General features: G+C 41.3%; 2 protein-coding genes across 2 annotated transcripts; one reads left to right on the top strand and one right to left on the bottom strand.

Annotated features, from left to right (window-relative positions):
- Positions 1–710: 710 nt before the first annotated feature.
- LOC124045799 (death effector domain-containing protein-like) lies at positions 711–10,957 on the top strand. The gene is made up of 5 exons (XM_046365434.1): positions 711–1,040; positions 2,713–3,354; positions 3,650–3,754; positions 5,293–5,430; positions 5,723–10,957. The coding sequence occupies exons 2-5, from the start codon at positions 2,778–2,780 to the stop codon at positions 6,151–6,153; spliced, it is 1,251 nt and encodes a 416-aa protein (XP_046221390.1). The 5' UTR covers positions 711–1,040; positions 2,713–2,777; the 3' UTR covers positions 6,154–10,957.
- On the bottom strand, positions 10,817–16,915 carry LOC124045798 (UDP-glucuronosyltransferase 2A1-like). Its single transcript, XM_046365433.1, has 2 exons — positions 16,730–16,915; positions 10,817–12,799 (listed from the first exon to the last, which is right to left on the bottom strand). Exon 2 carries the CDS (start codon positions 12,790–12,792, stop codon positions 11,164–11,166), a length of 1,629 nt encoding a protein of 542 aa, XP_046221389.1. The 5' UTR covers positions 12,793–12,799; positions 16,730–16,915; the 3' UTR covers positions 10,817–11,163.
- Positions 16,916–17,198: the final 283 nt, after the last annotated feature.

Below are 17,198 nucleotides of genomic sequence, written 5' to 3' on the forward strand. Positions count from 1 at the left end.
CTATTCGTATTTGTTCTTGTGGATTCATATTGAAAATGTATGCAGCTATTAATTTATTTTATTTAACCAGGTAGGTTGACTGAGAACACAGTGAGAACACTACTTCCAGCAGCATCTGGTCTCCCATCCAGGGACTGACCAGGACCACCCTGCTGAGCTTCAGAAGCAGTCCAGCAGTGGGATGTAGCAACTGCAGATTGGCCAATGTGGTTTGATTTCTAGTTAGCCTATTGCAGATCTGAACAATTGAGCCATCTACCACTTCTGTGGATAAAGGGCAGGCTAGACAGAATAGAATAGATGTGAAAGTTAGCAGTCCAGAAAAGTGTGGGGCATAAGGGAAGTACCAAACCACCTTGATATAGGGGAGGCGCATGCAAGCCAATGAGTAAATTCAGCTAGGATGCAATACATTTTATAGTAAAACCTGCAAAAGAGTGAATGTAAACCAGGGAAAAAAATGTAATACCCTCCCGTGCACAAAAAAAACAAACACACAACCTTGCCGAAAGCAGCAATAAAAAGTTTGGATGGCAACCCCCCCCCAGTAAATGTTGAACTGTCCCTAATTTGTAAATACACTTCATATCATCCATCATAACCCAAACACATGAATCCTGTTTTTGTTGTCACAAACAAACAATCCATCTCATGTAGAGAAACATGTGTGTTTTTACATAGCCAACTGTGTTTAAATCAAAGATTACTTAAAGAGAGAGAACTTCGAAGAAGGAAAGGAGTGTCTGGTTTACAAGAATTCTAACGCGAACCGAATTTGAGATTTACTAGTCTAAACCATTGTAACCCGGATGTTAATACTGCGTAGTGTACCGGATGTTCTTTCATTTTAGCTGAGATACGAAAATGGGCATGCTAATTGTTAGCCTCGTGAAAGAGTGTGAAATTATACACTTTAATTGTGTTTTCTGATCTTGAAGGAGCTAGTTAAGGGTTCAACCAAAAACGTTAACTAAGTATCTACGGCATTTCAAGTTAAATGACTTTGAATCAAGGTATTAACTCAAGGAAACGTAGCTAAGGTAAGCATCAATAGCCAGGTAACGTTATCTACTTTGCCAAAGTTAGCCAACTAGCATAAGCGACCAAGTCCTTGTTAGCTAACTAGCTTTATTTGAAAAACTAGTTACTGGTGGTGTCGTTTATTTTATGATGACTAAACATTTGTTGCATTTTGTGTGTAACTGAAATATTTAGCTAACTAGATAATCTAAATTTAAATTAGTTGACGTAATTAACGTTAGCTGGCTACGTTTTCACAATAACAAGCTTCTTATTTGTAGCACGGTGGCTATCCAGTTAGCTGCATGGTTTAGCCAGCTAGCCATTTAGGGTTAGCGACAGTCAACAATGTCATAATGTAGGTAGCTAGTTAGTACTCTAGCGTTAGCTAGCTGGTCATTACTGTTAACAAGCTACGCTAGTTTCCCGACTGTTGTAGCTTAGTTGAGGAACGCCTCAATGTAGCCAGTTTTCCGAGGCGGAGGTGAGTATTGATAACTGGTAGCGCAATTATCTAACAACATTGGGTCACCATCAGTCGATACTTGTGAACATGTCAATTAAAAAAACGCTTACATATACCTATGTTTGACCTGTACAACTGCAGTCTATCCGCGGGGTAAGAGTAACTTCATACTTAAGAAAAACTTTGATTCCCAACCTTTTTCGTTTACTGTAACATCAAGTACATTTTGCTCTGCCCAGGGTACCTTTGAAGTACCCCCTCATGTGCACTTTACCAATAAGCCTATGGCCTCATGAGTCTTCTCAAGTACCCTGGTTGGGAAACACTGGAATACAACAACCGACGTTTTCCTAATTTTGTGGTGCTCAACACAGATATTCAATTGGCACAAGCGCATTCGCGCTAAATTGAACTCTCAGGAAAATTCGGTGTTTGCTTTCAATAAAAAAATATTTAAGAAGTATGAATTTCAACACATAGTTACAGGTAAGCGTTTTTCAGTTAGACATTCCAGCGTGTCTTTGCGTTTATGAAAATGTACATTTCATAAGGATGTGGTAGCCTAAACCTACCGGTGACGTTAAAACTAAAATGTATAAGGTAATTTCGTCAAATTTGTGAGGCTCATCAGTTGCTTATTCAACATATTTGCAGCTACTTCACTCAATCCCGTTTTAAGTCTCCCTTCCCAGCTGTTTTACATTCCCTGAGACGAACTAGAAATATTCCCAGATTTTCATAAAACAGCCACCATCTGCTCTAATGTATTCACGAAACAGCAATTCAAGAACATCTAATCTATATTCCCAATTAAACTGATTGAGATCAAACGATTAGAATGTAGACACATTTTTTACATTTCACTGGTAAAACACGATTGACATTGATCATGGCATGGTCTATTTTGAAATGTATTATGCCTAATTTGGTGTTTGAGGGTAGCCTATTAAAAATAGAAATGTTGGGCATATGCAAAAGTTGCAATTGAAGGATGGATTTTTATGCATATTCTATAAATATATTCAATAAGCTACATTTGTAGGTACAACCTTTAAGGAATTATGATGAAACCATTAACATTTGGAGGGGGGTGTGTGTGCTACCAAATGTTTGTATTTATGTAAGCTCACACTTTCCTGCAAAATCATTCTGTTGTCCCACATTTGTGTATTTTAAATGTGGTCACTTTAGGTGTGAATAGTGTTTTGTCCCTCCTTTTCTTGTAGGAAAGCAGTTGAAATATTCAGACACAACACAGAAGTTGTTGGGATCGTTCACCCCTAACACAGTGATGACCTCACAGCAGCATTCTCTCCCCAATGCAAATGTCAACCCTCCCCTCCTCATCCCCCAGAACTCATTAGCTCACCCGGGCAGGCCTCACATTCATCCAAACCAGCTGGACTCTACTCAGAGTAGTGCTGCGGGGCACCCTGCCTCCCACACAGGTCTGATGGGCGGTGTGGGGTCCTCGTCGGTGGGGACCTCCAGCGGAGTTGCAGTGAATAGGGGCACGTTGGCCTCCTGCACTAACTCTGCCTCTTCAAGGACGCCCTCGTCAGGACGCTTTGAACCCTGGCCCGAGGAGGCTGTAGACAATGCTTACGGCTTGTACTCACTGCACCGCATGTTCGACATAGTGGGAGCCCAGCTCACGCACCGCGACGTGCGAGTGCTCTCGTTCCTGTTCGTGGATGTCATTGACGAGTATGAGCGCGGTGGCATCAGGAGTGGCCGGGACTTCCTGCTGGCTCTGGAGCGCCAGGGGCGATGTGATGAGACCAACTTCAGACACGTCCTGCAGCTGCTTCGCATCATCACACGGCACGACCTGCTGCCCTATGTCACACTCAGGAAGAGAATGACCGGTAAGCGTTGGTTTCCTTCTCAAACTTTGCCTTTTTCAGGCCCACTGTCATTTTTTTATATTTTTTTTATGAAAGACCAAACTACATGTAATGGTGTTGAGACCGAGAAACGTAGATTCCCCATCTGCAAAATGTTATGTTGTCAATCTCCTAAATGTTATTCCAAATATTTCTCTCCACTTCTCGCCATCTTGAAAACACACTTTCTAGTCCCTTAGTTAACAATTGACAGTTTACGTTAAATTGAAATATTTTAAGTCACTAACCAAAAGCCTTCATCTGCTTTACATTTCAGTGTGCCCAGACCCAGTGGATAAGTACCTGGAAGAGACGTCGGTACGTTATGTGTCCCCCAGAAGAGGAGGAGAGAGCAGGGAGGCTGCACCCCACAGAAGGACAGGTATGTTTGACTCTGCATGTATACAGCTACATATATACAGTATACTGAAGTATGTGGTTACTGCTTCAAATTAGTGGATTCGGCTATTTCAGCTACACCAGTTTCTGACAGGTGTATAAAATTGAGCACACAGCATGCAAACGCCATAAAAAAAAACATTGGCAGTAGAATGACCTTACTGAAGAGTTCTGTGACTTTCAACGTGGCACCATCATAGGATGTCACTTTTCCAACAAGTGAGTTAGTCAAATTTCTGCCCTGGTAGAGCTACCCTGGTCAACTAAGTGCTGTTATTGTGAAGTGGAAACGTGTAGGCGAAACAATGGCTCAGCCGCGAAGTGTTAGACCACAAAAGCTCACCGACCGCGAAGTGCTGAAGCGTGTAAAAATTCTGTCCTCAGTTGCAACACTCCCTACCGAGTTGAAAACTGCCTCTGGAAGCAACGTCAGCACAAGAACTGTTTGTCGGGAGATTCATGAAATGGGTTTTCATGGCTGAGCAGCCGCACACACGCGTAAGATCACTATGCGCAACGCCAAGCGGTGTCTGGAGTGGTGGCTCGCCGCCGTTGGACTTTGGAGCAGTAGAAACGCGTTCTCTGAAGTAATTAATCGCTTCACCATCTGGCAGCCTGACGGACTAATCTGGGTTTGGTAGATGCCAGGATAATGCTACCTGCATTACAGTGCCAACTGTACATTTTGGTGGAAGAAGAATAATGGTCTGAGGCAGTTCATGTTTCTGGCTAGGCCCTTTAGTTCTAGTGAATGGAAATCTTAATACCACAATAACATTCTTTGTGGCAAAAGTTTGGGAAGCCCTTACCTGTTTCATCATGACAATGCCCCTGTGCACAAAGCAAGGTCCATATAGAAATGGTTTGTCGAGATGGGTGTGGAAGAACTTGATTGGCCTGCACAGAGCAAGAGGTAAAATATATAGTGAAAACAATAGTGGTCCTAAAACAGAGAAAAAGTTGATTTGTCAGAGACAAACCATTCACAGAGACAAACTGATATCTTTCCGACAGATAAGACCTAAACCAGGCCAGAACATGTCCGTGTAGACCAATTTGGGTTTCCAATCTCTCCAACCTGTTTCATCATGACAATGCCCCTGTGCACAAAGCAAGGTCCATATAGAAATGGTTTGTCGAGATGGGTGTGGAAGAACTTGATTGGCCTGCACAGAGCCCTGACCCAACCCCATTGAACACCTTTGGGATGAATTGGAATGCCAACTGCGAGCCAGGCCTAATCGCCCAACATCAGTGCCCGACCTCACTAATGCTCTTGTGGCTTAATGAAGGCAAGTCCTCACAGCAATGTTCCAACATCTAGTGGAAAGCATTCCCAGAAGAGTGGAGGCTTTTACAACAGCAAATTGGGGGGGGGGGGGTGTTGGAATGACATGTTTGACGAGCAGGTGTCCACATACTTTTGATGTAATGTATGTGTGTTGGGGGAATTAATATAATTGGTGGAAATAGTGACATAAATACATCTGTAAATGTCTTTGCCCCCCACTCTACTAACAGGTCCCCAGCCAGTGATCTGCTGTTCTCCATCGGGGACCCAGGTGGGCCCTTCCCGCACCAAGCCAGGCCCCCCATTACCCAGCCGCAAAAGAAAGAGGGCCTACGCCACAGGTGACTGCAGGGAAAAGCAAACCTGTGGTAAGGGCATTTTGAGTGTGTTTCATGAAAGCACGGAAGAAAAATACTTCTTACGTAACTTTATGCTTTCAAAGATTGTATCTACTTTTTGTCAGTTATTTCATGACAATGAATGACAAAGGACTTGGCTAAAGCACATGCATACAGATATGCGCCAAATTATACAGACGCTGATTAAAAATTAATGATTGCGTCATGATTCATTGACAGTATAGTTTCCAATAGACGGCACACCTCTTCCTCTGTGTCACCCCTCCCCTTGTTCTTCCCTATTCACCCCACACCCCTGCAGACATCCGCCTACGAGTGCGTGCTGAGTACTGCCAGCATGAATCAGCGCTTCTGGGAAACGTTTTCTCCAACAAGCAGGAGGCTCTGGAGAGGCAGTTTGAGAGGTTCAACCAGGCAAACACTATCCTCAAGTCCCGGGACCTGGGCTCCATCATCTGCGACATCAAGTTCTCGGAGCTCACCTACCTAGATGCTTTTTGGCGGGACTACATCAACGGCTCCCTGCTGGAGGCCCTGAAGGGTGTCTTCATCACAGACTCACTCAAACAGGCAGTGGGCCATGAGGCCATCAAACTCCTGGTCAATGTGGATGAGGAGGACTATCAGGCTGGCCGCCGCAAGCTGCTCCGGAATCTGGTCACAGGAGTGGGGGCAGGGTCTGCAGCTGAAACCGCAGCCACACTTGGAGGGAGCAGAGGGACTCCATCCTAGAAACGCATGCGTCTGCTGCTTTTAGCAGAGGGGGAACCAGTGTCCCGAATAAGAGAACTTGACTTCATGGTGAGGACAGGAGCAAGAAAAGTGAAAAGGCTGTTCTGTTTCAGGAAGAAGTGTGAGGGAGAATGCTGGGTGCCCTGCCCTTTCATCTATGAAGGGAATGTGAAATAAAAGTGATCCAAAGCAAGTGAGTCAGGAGATGTGGAACACAGACCGAAGAGAAGTGCTTTGAAAGTTGAAGGGCTTTGTTCTTTCTGCTGGAGGGACAATGCTAATATTTTCTATTGTAACTTGTGAGTTGACTATAAAATCAGATTTTACATTTTCTTTTGTTTTCACACATCTATTTCCCAAAAAGTGTTTATGAAATTTCCCCTTGTAGACTTTCTTCACATGGCTATAAGCGGGCAAGTCACTGTTGGGACATTTTGCATTTTGTTTATTGCCAGGCTAGGACAGAATCCTTGTAAGCCAGAGACATTACCATCATACAATTATTTGGTAGTAAATAAGTCTGAAATTTTCTCACTGCTGGTACCTTGCTGTCAAATGAACAAATATTGTGAACCAAATCAACAAGAATGATTCACAATATTTGTTCATTTGACAACAAGGTACCAGCATTTTGAGAAGGGAAAAAATATTAACCTTACCGAGAAGTGCTTGAAAATTTGTTGCATCACAAACATGCATTCAATAAAATATAGAATGCACTTTTTTTTAAAGCGCTAAGTCATGTTGAAGTCATTTTGCTCCCTAAATACTGTATCTGGGCAATTCCACGGTAGCAGTAACACTGAGACAGCCAATGTTTCACTTTAAACTGTATGCCAAACAAAAACCTATGATTACAAAGTTAAACTAAGCATACAACTCTATGCACAAGAACTTGTTTTAAAAATTTCCGCAGAACATTGCATATGAAAAGTTTGGTAACCGAATTACAGCACAAATTGTCATTCTGTTACCAAACTTTGCATCGGCACTGTTCTGTGTTTTTGTAACATTTTCAGTTGGAATTGTAAAAATAGGCAGAGTTGTAAGGTTTGATTAATTTTGCAATCATTGGTTTTTGTTTAATATACATTTAAAAAAGTCTCAGTAGCTATGTTTCCATCAACTTGTCAAGTGAATTATATATATTTTTTCTGTCGACATTTACAAAGTTTGCATAGAAAATGGTTGCGACAATTGCCTGCTATGGTGCGTTTCCATTTAACTGTTGTGTGTATTTAAAAATAAACGCTGGGCGTAATGACGGCACTTTTAAAAAAAGGAAAGTGTTGAATAAAAATGAAATGGTTGAAGTGTTTCCATTATCCATTTAGGCAAATTGCGCGTGACTAAATTGGCGACAGCCTGTATGCCCTCCCACCTATCTGTTTCATGTCTCAGGTAGACCAAGTTATCTGGATAGAATGCAATAGTTGACCGATATTTGCCGTAGTCTTTAAAAAAATATTTATACATTTTACCCCTTTTTCATAATGTCCAATTGGTAGTTAGTCTTGTACCATCGTTGCAACTCCCGTACGGACTTGGGAGAGGCGACGGTCCAGAGCCCTGCGTCCCCTGAAACAAAACCCTGCCAAGCCACACTGCTCGCTTAACCAGCCGCACCAGTGTGTTGGTGGAAACACAGTCCAGCTGGCGACCGCAGTCACCGTGCAAGCGCCCGGCCCGGCACAAGGAGTCGCTAGAGCGCGATGGGACAAGGATATCCCGCCGGCCTAACCTGGATGACGCTGGACCAATTGTGTGCCGCCTCATGGGTCTCCCGGTCGCCTGCGACACAGCCTGGGATCGGACCCAGGTCTGTAGTAATGCCTTTAGCGCTGCGATGCAGTGCTTTAGACCGCTGTGCCAATCGGGATGTCTTATTTGCCATATTCTAATCATAATCGTGCCAATGTAGCGCCACGGCCCGTGCCATGGTGACTCCTGTAGATCTGTAATAATTGGATGGTGCAACTTGCATCCAGCCAACCAGAAAAGCAGGGCGAAGCAATTCAGGGAATTTTGAAAGTCAAAACAATCCTTGTTCTGCAAAGAAACATTTTTTAAATTGAAGATTAGATTTAGCAAGCAGTAGGCATTTACAATGAAATGTGGAGTGGAGCTTTTATAGTTACGTGTATCACATGCCCGCATACATTAAAAATTGCCAATCATAATTCATTTGAAAAAGTTTCCATAATTTGTTGCAATAAATAAAGTTAGACGACAGAAAAATCCACCCATGTTGAACGGATAATAATTCTCATATCTGCCGTTTCCATTACACGTGGCACATTATTTTGATGTGACATTGCTTGGTCAATGGAAACCTGCCTCGTGTCATTTACTGTACTGTGGAATTGCCCGTCTACTCTCCCGTATAAAAAAATTGTTAAATTGTATTCACCCATGGCTCAGATTTCTTAGTGATTTTGCATGTCAAAATTTGCATTTAATTTAAAAAAATGCTACATTTATTCTTTAAGCAATTGTTTTGTTATCGTTATATTTGTGACAGGTACAACCTCTCTGTCTCTTCTAAATCCACATGAAATCAATCATCCGTTTACTATACCTTTTTTGATGTCAATGTAAATTATCATGAATATTCGCCTCTAGTAGAGAAGCAGGTTGGCATTTATTGTCATGAGTCTTTAACCAGGAAACAGTGATTCTGCAGAGGTCACTATAGCTGGCACAGCCACAAAGTCATAAGATCTGATTTTAAACCTAACCTTAACCACACTGGTAACCCTAATGCCTAACCTTAAATTAAGCCCTAAAAGCAAATATTTGTTTTCATGAATTTTTCAATATAGCCAATTTTGACTTTGCAGTTGGCCCATCTAGTGGAATTTACTCTGACATTACTTACATTAACCAATCAGGATTAGACATGATGTTATTTTGGAATTTGAAATGGAAAAAATACTAATTTAGATAATGACATGCATAAATCAAACTTTCAGAAAAAGAAAGACAACGTTTTGAGTTGATCAATATTGATTCAGTGCTATCTTTGATCTGCTTTCCAAGTCATCTAAAATTTTACTACAATTGCTAATTTTGTTTTGTGCAAATGTTCAAGACAAATAATTGGTGATTTATTTTGGACCAAATTTTCAGGGCATGTCTGCGTCAAGGATTCTATTATGTTTGGCTGGCATAGATTAATCTTTGTCCACAGTTAAATAGCCTACAATCAGACACAATTTAGCATGGTTAAGTGCTACCCCAGTTAAGAGCCTCCGATACTTACTTTAGGAAGTTAACATTGAGCAAAGACTGCCATTTGAATATTTAATACAGTTCCCCTCATTTTGTAATTTGTTGGTAAATTAATGTTATAGATGAGCATTTTTCGCACTTTTGCAGAGCAGCCATTAAATATTTTATGGAAGATGAAACCGCTTTCAAAAATTACTCTTGATTTTAACTCTAGTTAATAAAATGATCAGTGACATTCCCCTTTACATGGTCATTTAAGAAAATAGCTAGTCCTAATTGGTGCTAAAATCTTATCTTGGTACATAAAAGGATCTGTCTGGTAGTTTGAAGTAAGAATGCCAGAAATTAGGGTTGTTTAGCAATTTGACACATGCCATCTTTTATTTTAGGATCAGTTTTACTGCTACCTTTTCTTGCTAACCCAATTATCTTTAGATAGATAGTTGTATAAAAAAGTCCCCTCGGCCAACTGAAGTTATTGAGGAGTTTCCCATACCAACCCTTGGGCACATGTCAGAAAAGGACACACCACACTTTAAAGCCACTGTTACGATGGGATGTTTTTCTAATGGAATATAGCAAAGTTGCAAACTGGTATCTATTGTACACAGTGGACAAATAATTAGGAACACCTTTCTTATTGAGTTGTACCCCTTTTACCCTCAGAAGAGTCACAATTTGTCTGGCATGGACTCTACAAGGTGTCGAAAGTATTCCACAGGAATACTGGCTCATGTTGACCCCAATGCTTCCAACAGTTGTGTCAAATTGGCTGGATGTCCTTTAGGTGGTGGACCATTGTTGATACACACGGAAAACTGTTGTGTGAAAAACCAGCAGCATTGCAGTTCTTGGCACCTACTGCCATACCTCATTCAAAGGCACTTAAATATTTTGTCTTGCCCATTCACACTCTGAATGACACATACACGATCTGTCTCAATTATTTCAAGGCTTAAAAATCCTTCTTTACTCTGTCTCCTCCCCTTCATCTACACTGATTGAAGTGGATTTAACAGATGTGATCATAGTTTTCACTGGTATTCACCTGGTCAGTATGTCATGGATGGAGCAGGTGTTCCTATTTTTTTGTGCACTCAGTATATAGGTTCTATACTAGTTTTTAAATATCTGACTGAAGATAGATTTCATGTCTGATCATGATCCCCAGAAACTTGAGACAACTTTTGTAACCTGAAGATAATTCATTAGGTTATATTTAATTTGCTTTGCAAATTTTTTACTGCATTTTTCTTGCGTAGTGCAAGCAAATGGGACTGTTCATAAATTGGAGAGATGTGTATTGTCAATACCATACAGCTGATGGGCACTTTATTTTTTTAACTGTTTAAAATATTTAGCTGTACCACACAAACATTAGTCAAATCCACCACTCAGAAATCTAGGACATAAAAGCAAAAAATGCATCACATTGTTGTCGACCATTTTATTTTGTAATTATTTTGTGTTGACCAAGAAAGAGATTGTGGTATTATGTGAATATGAACATGGTTATAGGTGATGGGTACATTTTAATGTCTGTAAAAAAAAATAAAGATCTATAAAAATGTTGTATTAGCAATATTGTGACATTGACAAGATTGCATTGATTTAACATTTGCTAAATTGCTGTTTTTATTTTATTACAAGAAAGAGTGATTGATTAATCATCTATAGTCTGATTTTGACAAAGTTTCATGCCCATTTGTCTTGTAGTGGATTTCAATTGCACCAGATAATTTGAATGTACTGTAGAATGTAAAACAAATTCTTCAGAAATTACTGCACTTTTTCCTTTTTCTTTCGGCAAAGAGCCCTGCCTAAAACCTTGCAAGTCATTAGCGTTAGTAACAGGACAGAGACTACAACAGTCAGGAGAAGTACCAGCACATCCACATTGTGGTAAGCATACCAGGGCATCTTGTAGGACTCAGTGCGCAAGTGTGCTGCACCCTTGTGTCTCACAGCAAATTCTAGCCAGAAGATGGCGTTGTCCATTGGTTTGAGAGGTGTATCATGGTGGAGCTTTGACATCCTGCGCATATTGTTTCTATAGTGCTTCCTGTTGTCCAGGATGTCTGTCAGTGCCTGTGTCATAGGTTCCACCTTTAGGGTTGTCACCTCGAGAACCTTAGCCACACCCCTGGCCTGTAGACGCAGCATGTTGTCAAACTGGTCAAAAATTAGAGGAAGGCCTAACATGGGAACCCCATGGTAGATGGCCTCATAGATCCCATTGGTGCCCCCATGTGTCACAAAGCCTCTAGTTTTGGGATGGCCCAGTAGGTCATTCTGAGGCAGCCAGTTCACCAACAGTGTGTTGTTGCCTAGAGTAGAGGGCTTCTCTCCCGTGTGTCTCCACACCACCTTCTGAGGCAGGAGGGCGAAGGCAGTGGCAATGACCTCTGAGATCTCCGGTAGGAGGCTACCCAGCAGACTCCCCAAAGACATGACCACGACCCCATGTTCCCCCGAGCTTTGCATAAATGCCTCTAACTCTGCTGGCAAAGGCTTAGAAGGCTTACACTGGAAGCCCCCCATGTAGACCACGTTGGGCATGGTGGGGCGTGGGAACTCGAACACAAAGTCCACTCTCATCAGCCATAGGTCAGCCCCTTGAATGAGAGAATAGATGTTGGTGTTTGGATCGATGAATTTGTTGATCACACCCTGGTATAATGGTCTTGTTATGCCATAATCAATATAAAGAGCGATTCCATAATGCAAGAAGTTTTTCAGTTTGTTGGCAAAACTCATTTTATCTGTGACCAGTGACCCGATAGTTGGTATGTAAGAAAGGGGCGAAGGTGCAATTGCAAAGTGTCCCTCTGCATTAGTGATCCAACGAACGTTAAGCACAATAGGAAGACCCAAGTAAGTCCCTAATACAACTCCTCCTGCAAATCCAGGATCAGTCAACATTAAATCAAAGTTGGCTGCCTTCAGCTTCTCCATTAATTGTTTGTCCTCCATGGCTAAGAGGGCCATTTCAGCACTGCTGCGATGGGCCTCCTCCAGCAAATTAATAGTCTCCTTCTGTAGCTCAATGAAGGACAAAACGGAGCGCTCTCGTGTCCATATCTCCAGGTTCCTCTTCAGGAAATATGCCATGTACTGTGGGTCCTCCTGTCTGCTGGCCCTGGGCACCGGCACTGTGACGGAGGAGTAGTGGGGAGCGTGTTCAGGGACGTACCAGCTGGTGGACGAGCGGACCACCATTAAAGAGTGCCCCCGCTGGTGCAGCTCTCGCAGGAGGATGTCCATGTTGAGCCAATGACTGCCGTCCACAGGGTACACCAGGATGTTGCCAGCATGGCTCTGAGCTGGGAACACCCACAGGAGACAGGTCAGGAGGAAGAGAGCAGGATGTGGAGGGAAGCAAAGTGGGGCTGCCACGGTGACTAGCATGGTTTGTCTGGAGAGGACAAAGAATGTAACAAATATTGTTGCTTTCTGTGTTTGAACAGTCTAAAAGTGTTTTCATCCACCACACACACACACACACACACACACACACACACACACACACACACACACACACACACACACACACACACACACACACACACACACACACACACACACACACACACACACACACACATTAAAAGTAATGTGACTAGTTGTTTACTATCTCAAACATGAATTCAATGCATTGGTTGCATATGTTCTTTTGTATTTTAGCTACATTGGCGGTAACAGACTGCCATTGATAAAAAGATAAATCAGTGAGATGCTGCAACTTTAAGATTGCCCGGCAGAAGAGGATAAGAAGCAAGCTAGGCAGATATGTTGGTGAGGCCATTATTGAGAATAAATAGTGGTTAGGCCAAACACAATTGATTCACTGTTTAATGGATTTAACCCCCCAGAAAAGTGAGGCAAGTGAGAGAAAAAAACATTAAGTGGATAAGGAATAACTTTACCACATTGTCCTAGGCACTTGTGCAGGCTCTAGGCCTAATGTGAGCTTCAAAAGTTATATTGTTCCATGGGAAAACCTACACTATTTTTCTTAAAAAGAATGCAGATGTTACAATGTTATTATAACCATGAGAAATTAAACACAATGGGAAGTATAACTTGTGACAGTTTCTTTATTCCTGATTATAAAAAAGTGCAATCCAATCTCCCAATTGAATGTGATGCATAGGGCAGTAGAGTAAACCACTTTTTAAAAATCTAATTACAGAATGATTGACAATACATGTGAAAAAAATAAATGTTCATGTATAATAATAAGTTAATTACCTGAATGCATCTCTATAGCCTATAGGCGAAATAAACAAAATATCCATACAAATATGATTAGGCCTGTCATTGACCCTCTTTCTTTAATACCTAGTCTATCAAGTTAGGTCTGCCAAATTAATGTTTAAACAAATACACATATCCAGCCGTAGAGTATAGCCTATCATCATCAAAATGGGGCGGCAGGGTAGCCTAGTGGTTAGAGCGTTGGACTAGTGACCGGAAGTTCAAACCCCGAGCTGTCGTTCTGCCCCTGAACAGGCAGCTAACCCACTGTTCCTAGGCGTCATTGAAAATAAGAATTTGTTCTTAACTGACTTGCCTAGTTAAATAAAGGTTAAAAATAAAATAAATGTTGTTTATAACATGCACAATTAGAGGCATCAATCTATAGAGCTAAAGACTAAATTCGAGCCCAGTAACTTTGCTCAACGCATCCTCCTTCGATTGTCTCGTCTGGCTGCCCCACCTTGGAGACCTCATATCATATCATGGATCTAGGCGAAGCGTGTGCGCACTTCAAACGCATTCTGTCTTGGTGTTATCAGTTGACCTAGTACCGGTAAAATGTAAATTATGAATCGCAAATCACCATACAGCTAACACACTTCGATTTCATTAATAATTTTGACTTCAATTTGGTTGTCCAAAATACTATCAGCTTGCACTGCGTCTTTGCTGATGAATATATCTGAATATATCTGAAATTGATGCATTTAACTGACTGTTTGTTTATAATGAGGGACGTCCCATTATAGTAGGCATTTGGCGCTGGCTTCAGCCATGACAGCATGAGAGAAAAAATAAGCATCGGCAAGTGATCTGCAGATGCGAGCCTGTGTGTTTCACTGTCTCGAAGCTCGAACATGATCTGAGGCTGTTTGGTCTCCTGAGCTTCAATTTGGGAAAGCCTCAAAGGAGAGCGGACAGTGCATTACAAGCAAATCATACATTGCACATATATTTGTGGGGTATGGAGAAAAGTAAGGCGGGACATCCGTTAAACAGTAATTCAACTTTGGCCGGCCTTAGATTATAAAAAGCGAGACTAGCATTCAAATAGCAGTAGTTGTTGTCCGGTGGAGGCTCTTCAGAGGAGTTAGGGGAGTATCATCCTCCAGTGAATTTCATTTAAAAAATGGTTAAACATTTAAAAAGTTATCCTTTTTAGATAAAACTATACTAAATGTATTTACGTCACCAAATAATTTATTAAACACATTTTTTTTGCATTGAAGCATTGAAGGTCTACAATAGCCTCAACGGCACTCTTTAGGGAAGCATCATGGTGTAGCCGGAGGACATCTAGCTTCCGTCCTCCTCTGGGTGCATTTGCTTCATTACAAAACCTAGGAAGCTCATGGTTCTCCCCCTTCCATAGACTTACACAGTAATTATGCCATCTTACGGAGGACTTCCTCCAACCTATCAGAGCTCTTGCAGCATGAACTGACATGTTGTCCACCCAGTCAAAGGACCAGAGAACAAATCAAGTACTGAAAGCATAAGCTACAGTAGTTGACTCAAAGAGAGAAAGACAATAGTTGAACAGTTTTTAACAAATTAATTTTTTCCAAAATGAAAGACAAGAAGGAGAGAGAGATTATTATTTTATTTTTTTACTTTAAGTTTCACTTACTTAGCTAGCAAATGCAGCTAGTGAGTTTAGCCTACTCAAGCACCCTGCTCAAACAGAGGGATGCTATGTTAGCTAGCTGGCAATGACTATCCAACACAACACTAGAACTCCTCCAAGTCAAGGTAAGCTTTTGGTTTGACTAATTTATTGCCACCAGGCCCTCCGGTTTAAGTGCTAAACTACTTACTGACTACACTAATGTTACTGCATGATCGTAGCGGGTTTACTAACGCATTAGTTGTATTAGTTATGTTGACTATGACGTTACTTTAGCTAATATGGTGACAACGATGTAGGATGTGTGTAGAGGTTAAGATATGGTTTGGCTTGGAAAGGTTTTTTGTCTGGTCACGTACAACTGATGTGTTGTGGATTGAAATCCACAAGCAAAGGGAAAAGGTGAGAGGAGGAGAGCGCATAGATGCGAGAAGGAATACAACATGGCTGCTATGAAAGTGAACTGTCTTTACACGTGATCAGGGGTGTATTCATTCCGTCGATTCTGTTGCAAAACTTTTCTTTAACAGAAGCAAACGGAACAAAACGGGAATATACATACATTTGTCCTATACAAACTCTGGTTTGCAACTGTTTGACTAATGATTACACCCTACATCAGCTAGATGCAGGCAAGAGTGTGCAAGGCAGTATTGAATGTGTCAATGTTTGTCCATGTGTCACAGTCTGTTGCCTCAATATTTTTCTCTCAACCTTCTGTCGCCTCAACATTTTCTCTCAACCTTCTGTCGCCTCAACATTTTCTCTCAACCTGTGTGCACCTACGTTGTAAACTTTCATTCATGGGATAGGTTGTAGCAACTTCATGATAGGTATAGAGAAAATTTGAGTATCATGTAGTAGCCTTAATCTATCATAGTTAAATTGAACTGGGTGAATGGAATATGAATGACAGTCATCCAATACGCTGTAATAGAAATAAGGCCATGCTCATGAAAAATATATATTGTCCTCCCTCATTTTAAACTGCACAGACTGCCACTGTTGTAGTCACGGTGTACACTTGAACTGAAGTTGTATCCCCTCCTTCACCTGACACCAACCTTTGTGTGAGCCACAATGGACATGGCCAAACAAGTTTTTACAAGATAATGGACTTTTATGTGATGATATACACTGCACATAGATATCTCATTCAGTGTAATCAGAATTTAGTTGTTTGAAGGAGGGGAACAATGTGCTCACAATGTGCTCATAAATGTGAAGCTCTTTAGGCTTGAGGATGTTATGTATAGGTACCAGTATACCTTTGTTACTCATTTGCAGAAAGTCATAACATTTTGCATCCACTTGTGTAGCGTAACTTTCCCTGAACCCAAAGTAGGGGCGGCTCTGCATTTATTTGAAGTTATTTGGTACAGTATTATGGATATTTTTTTCAAAGAACAGAATGTAACACACACACATACTATACCAAAATAAAAGGCCACATCTTACCTTGGGTAGGAAGATATGAGCACCTTGTTGAAAGTGGCCCCAAAAAGTCCCTTTAAGTATGAGAGTACTTTGAAATAGGGATGAATATCTCCAAGGCTAAGAAAAATGCAATCCTGTCAGTGGTTTCTTCACTACTGCTCAACACAGTTTTTCGGATACTACTAAAACAAACACATATTTTGCACTTTGACACACCACAGGAAAAGTACAAATGAACTTTGACCCAGATATGTGACATTGTCTGGGCCATAGCCAAAGGAGAGAAGGTGTGCCTGATCTGAAGCATGTGTTCTGGAATATAATGCCTGCCCCAAAAACAGATTATGCAGAGGGGATTATGTACAATTCATTCACAATGACTCAGCCTCTCTTAATCCAAAAACAATGTGATCATGAAAAGTGCAAGATACGAGATTTATTCCCATGCAAGTATATTAATTCAAAATTAAATATTGTTTCAAAACCAATA

Source organism: Oncorhynchus gorbuscha, linkage group LG10 (genome assembly GCF_021184085.1).
Source record: "Oncorhynchus gorbuscha isolate QuinsamMale2020 ecotype Even-year linkage group LG10, OgorEven_v1.0, whole genome shotgun sequence".
Lineage (NCBI taxonomy): Eukaryota > Metazoa > Chordata > Actinopteri > Salmoniformes > Salmonidae > Oncorhynchus > Oncorhynchus gorbuscha.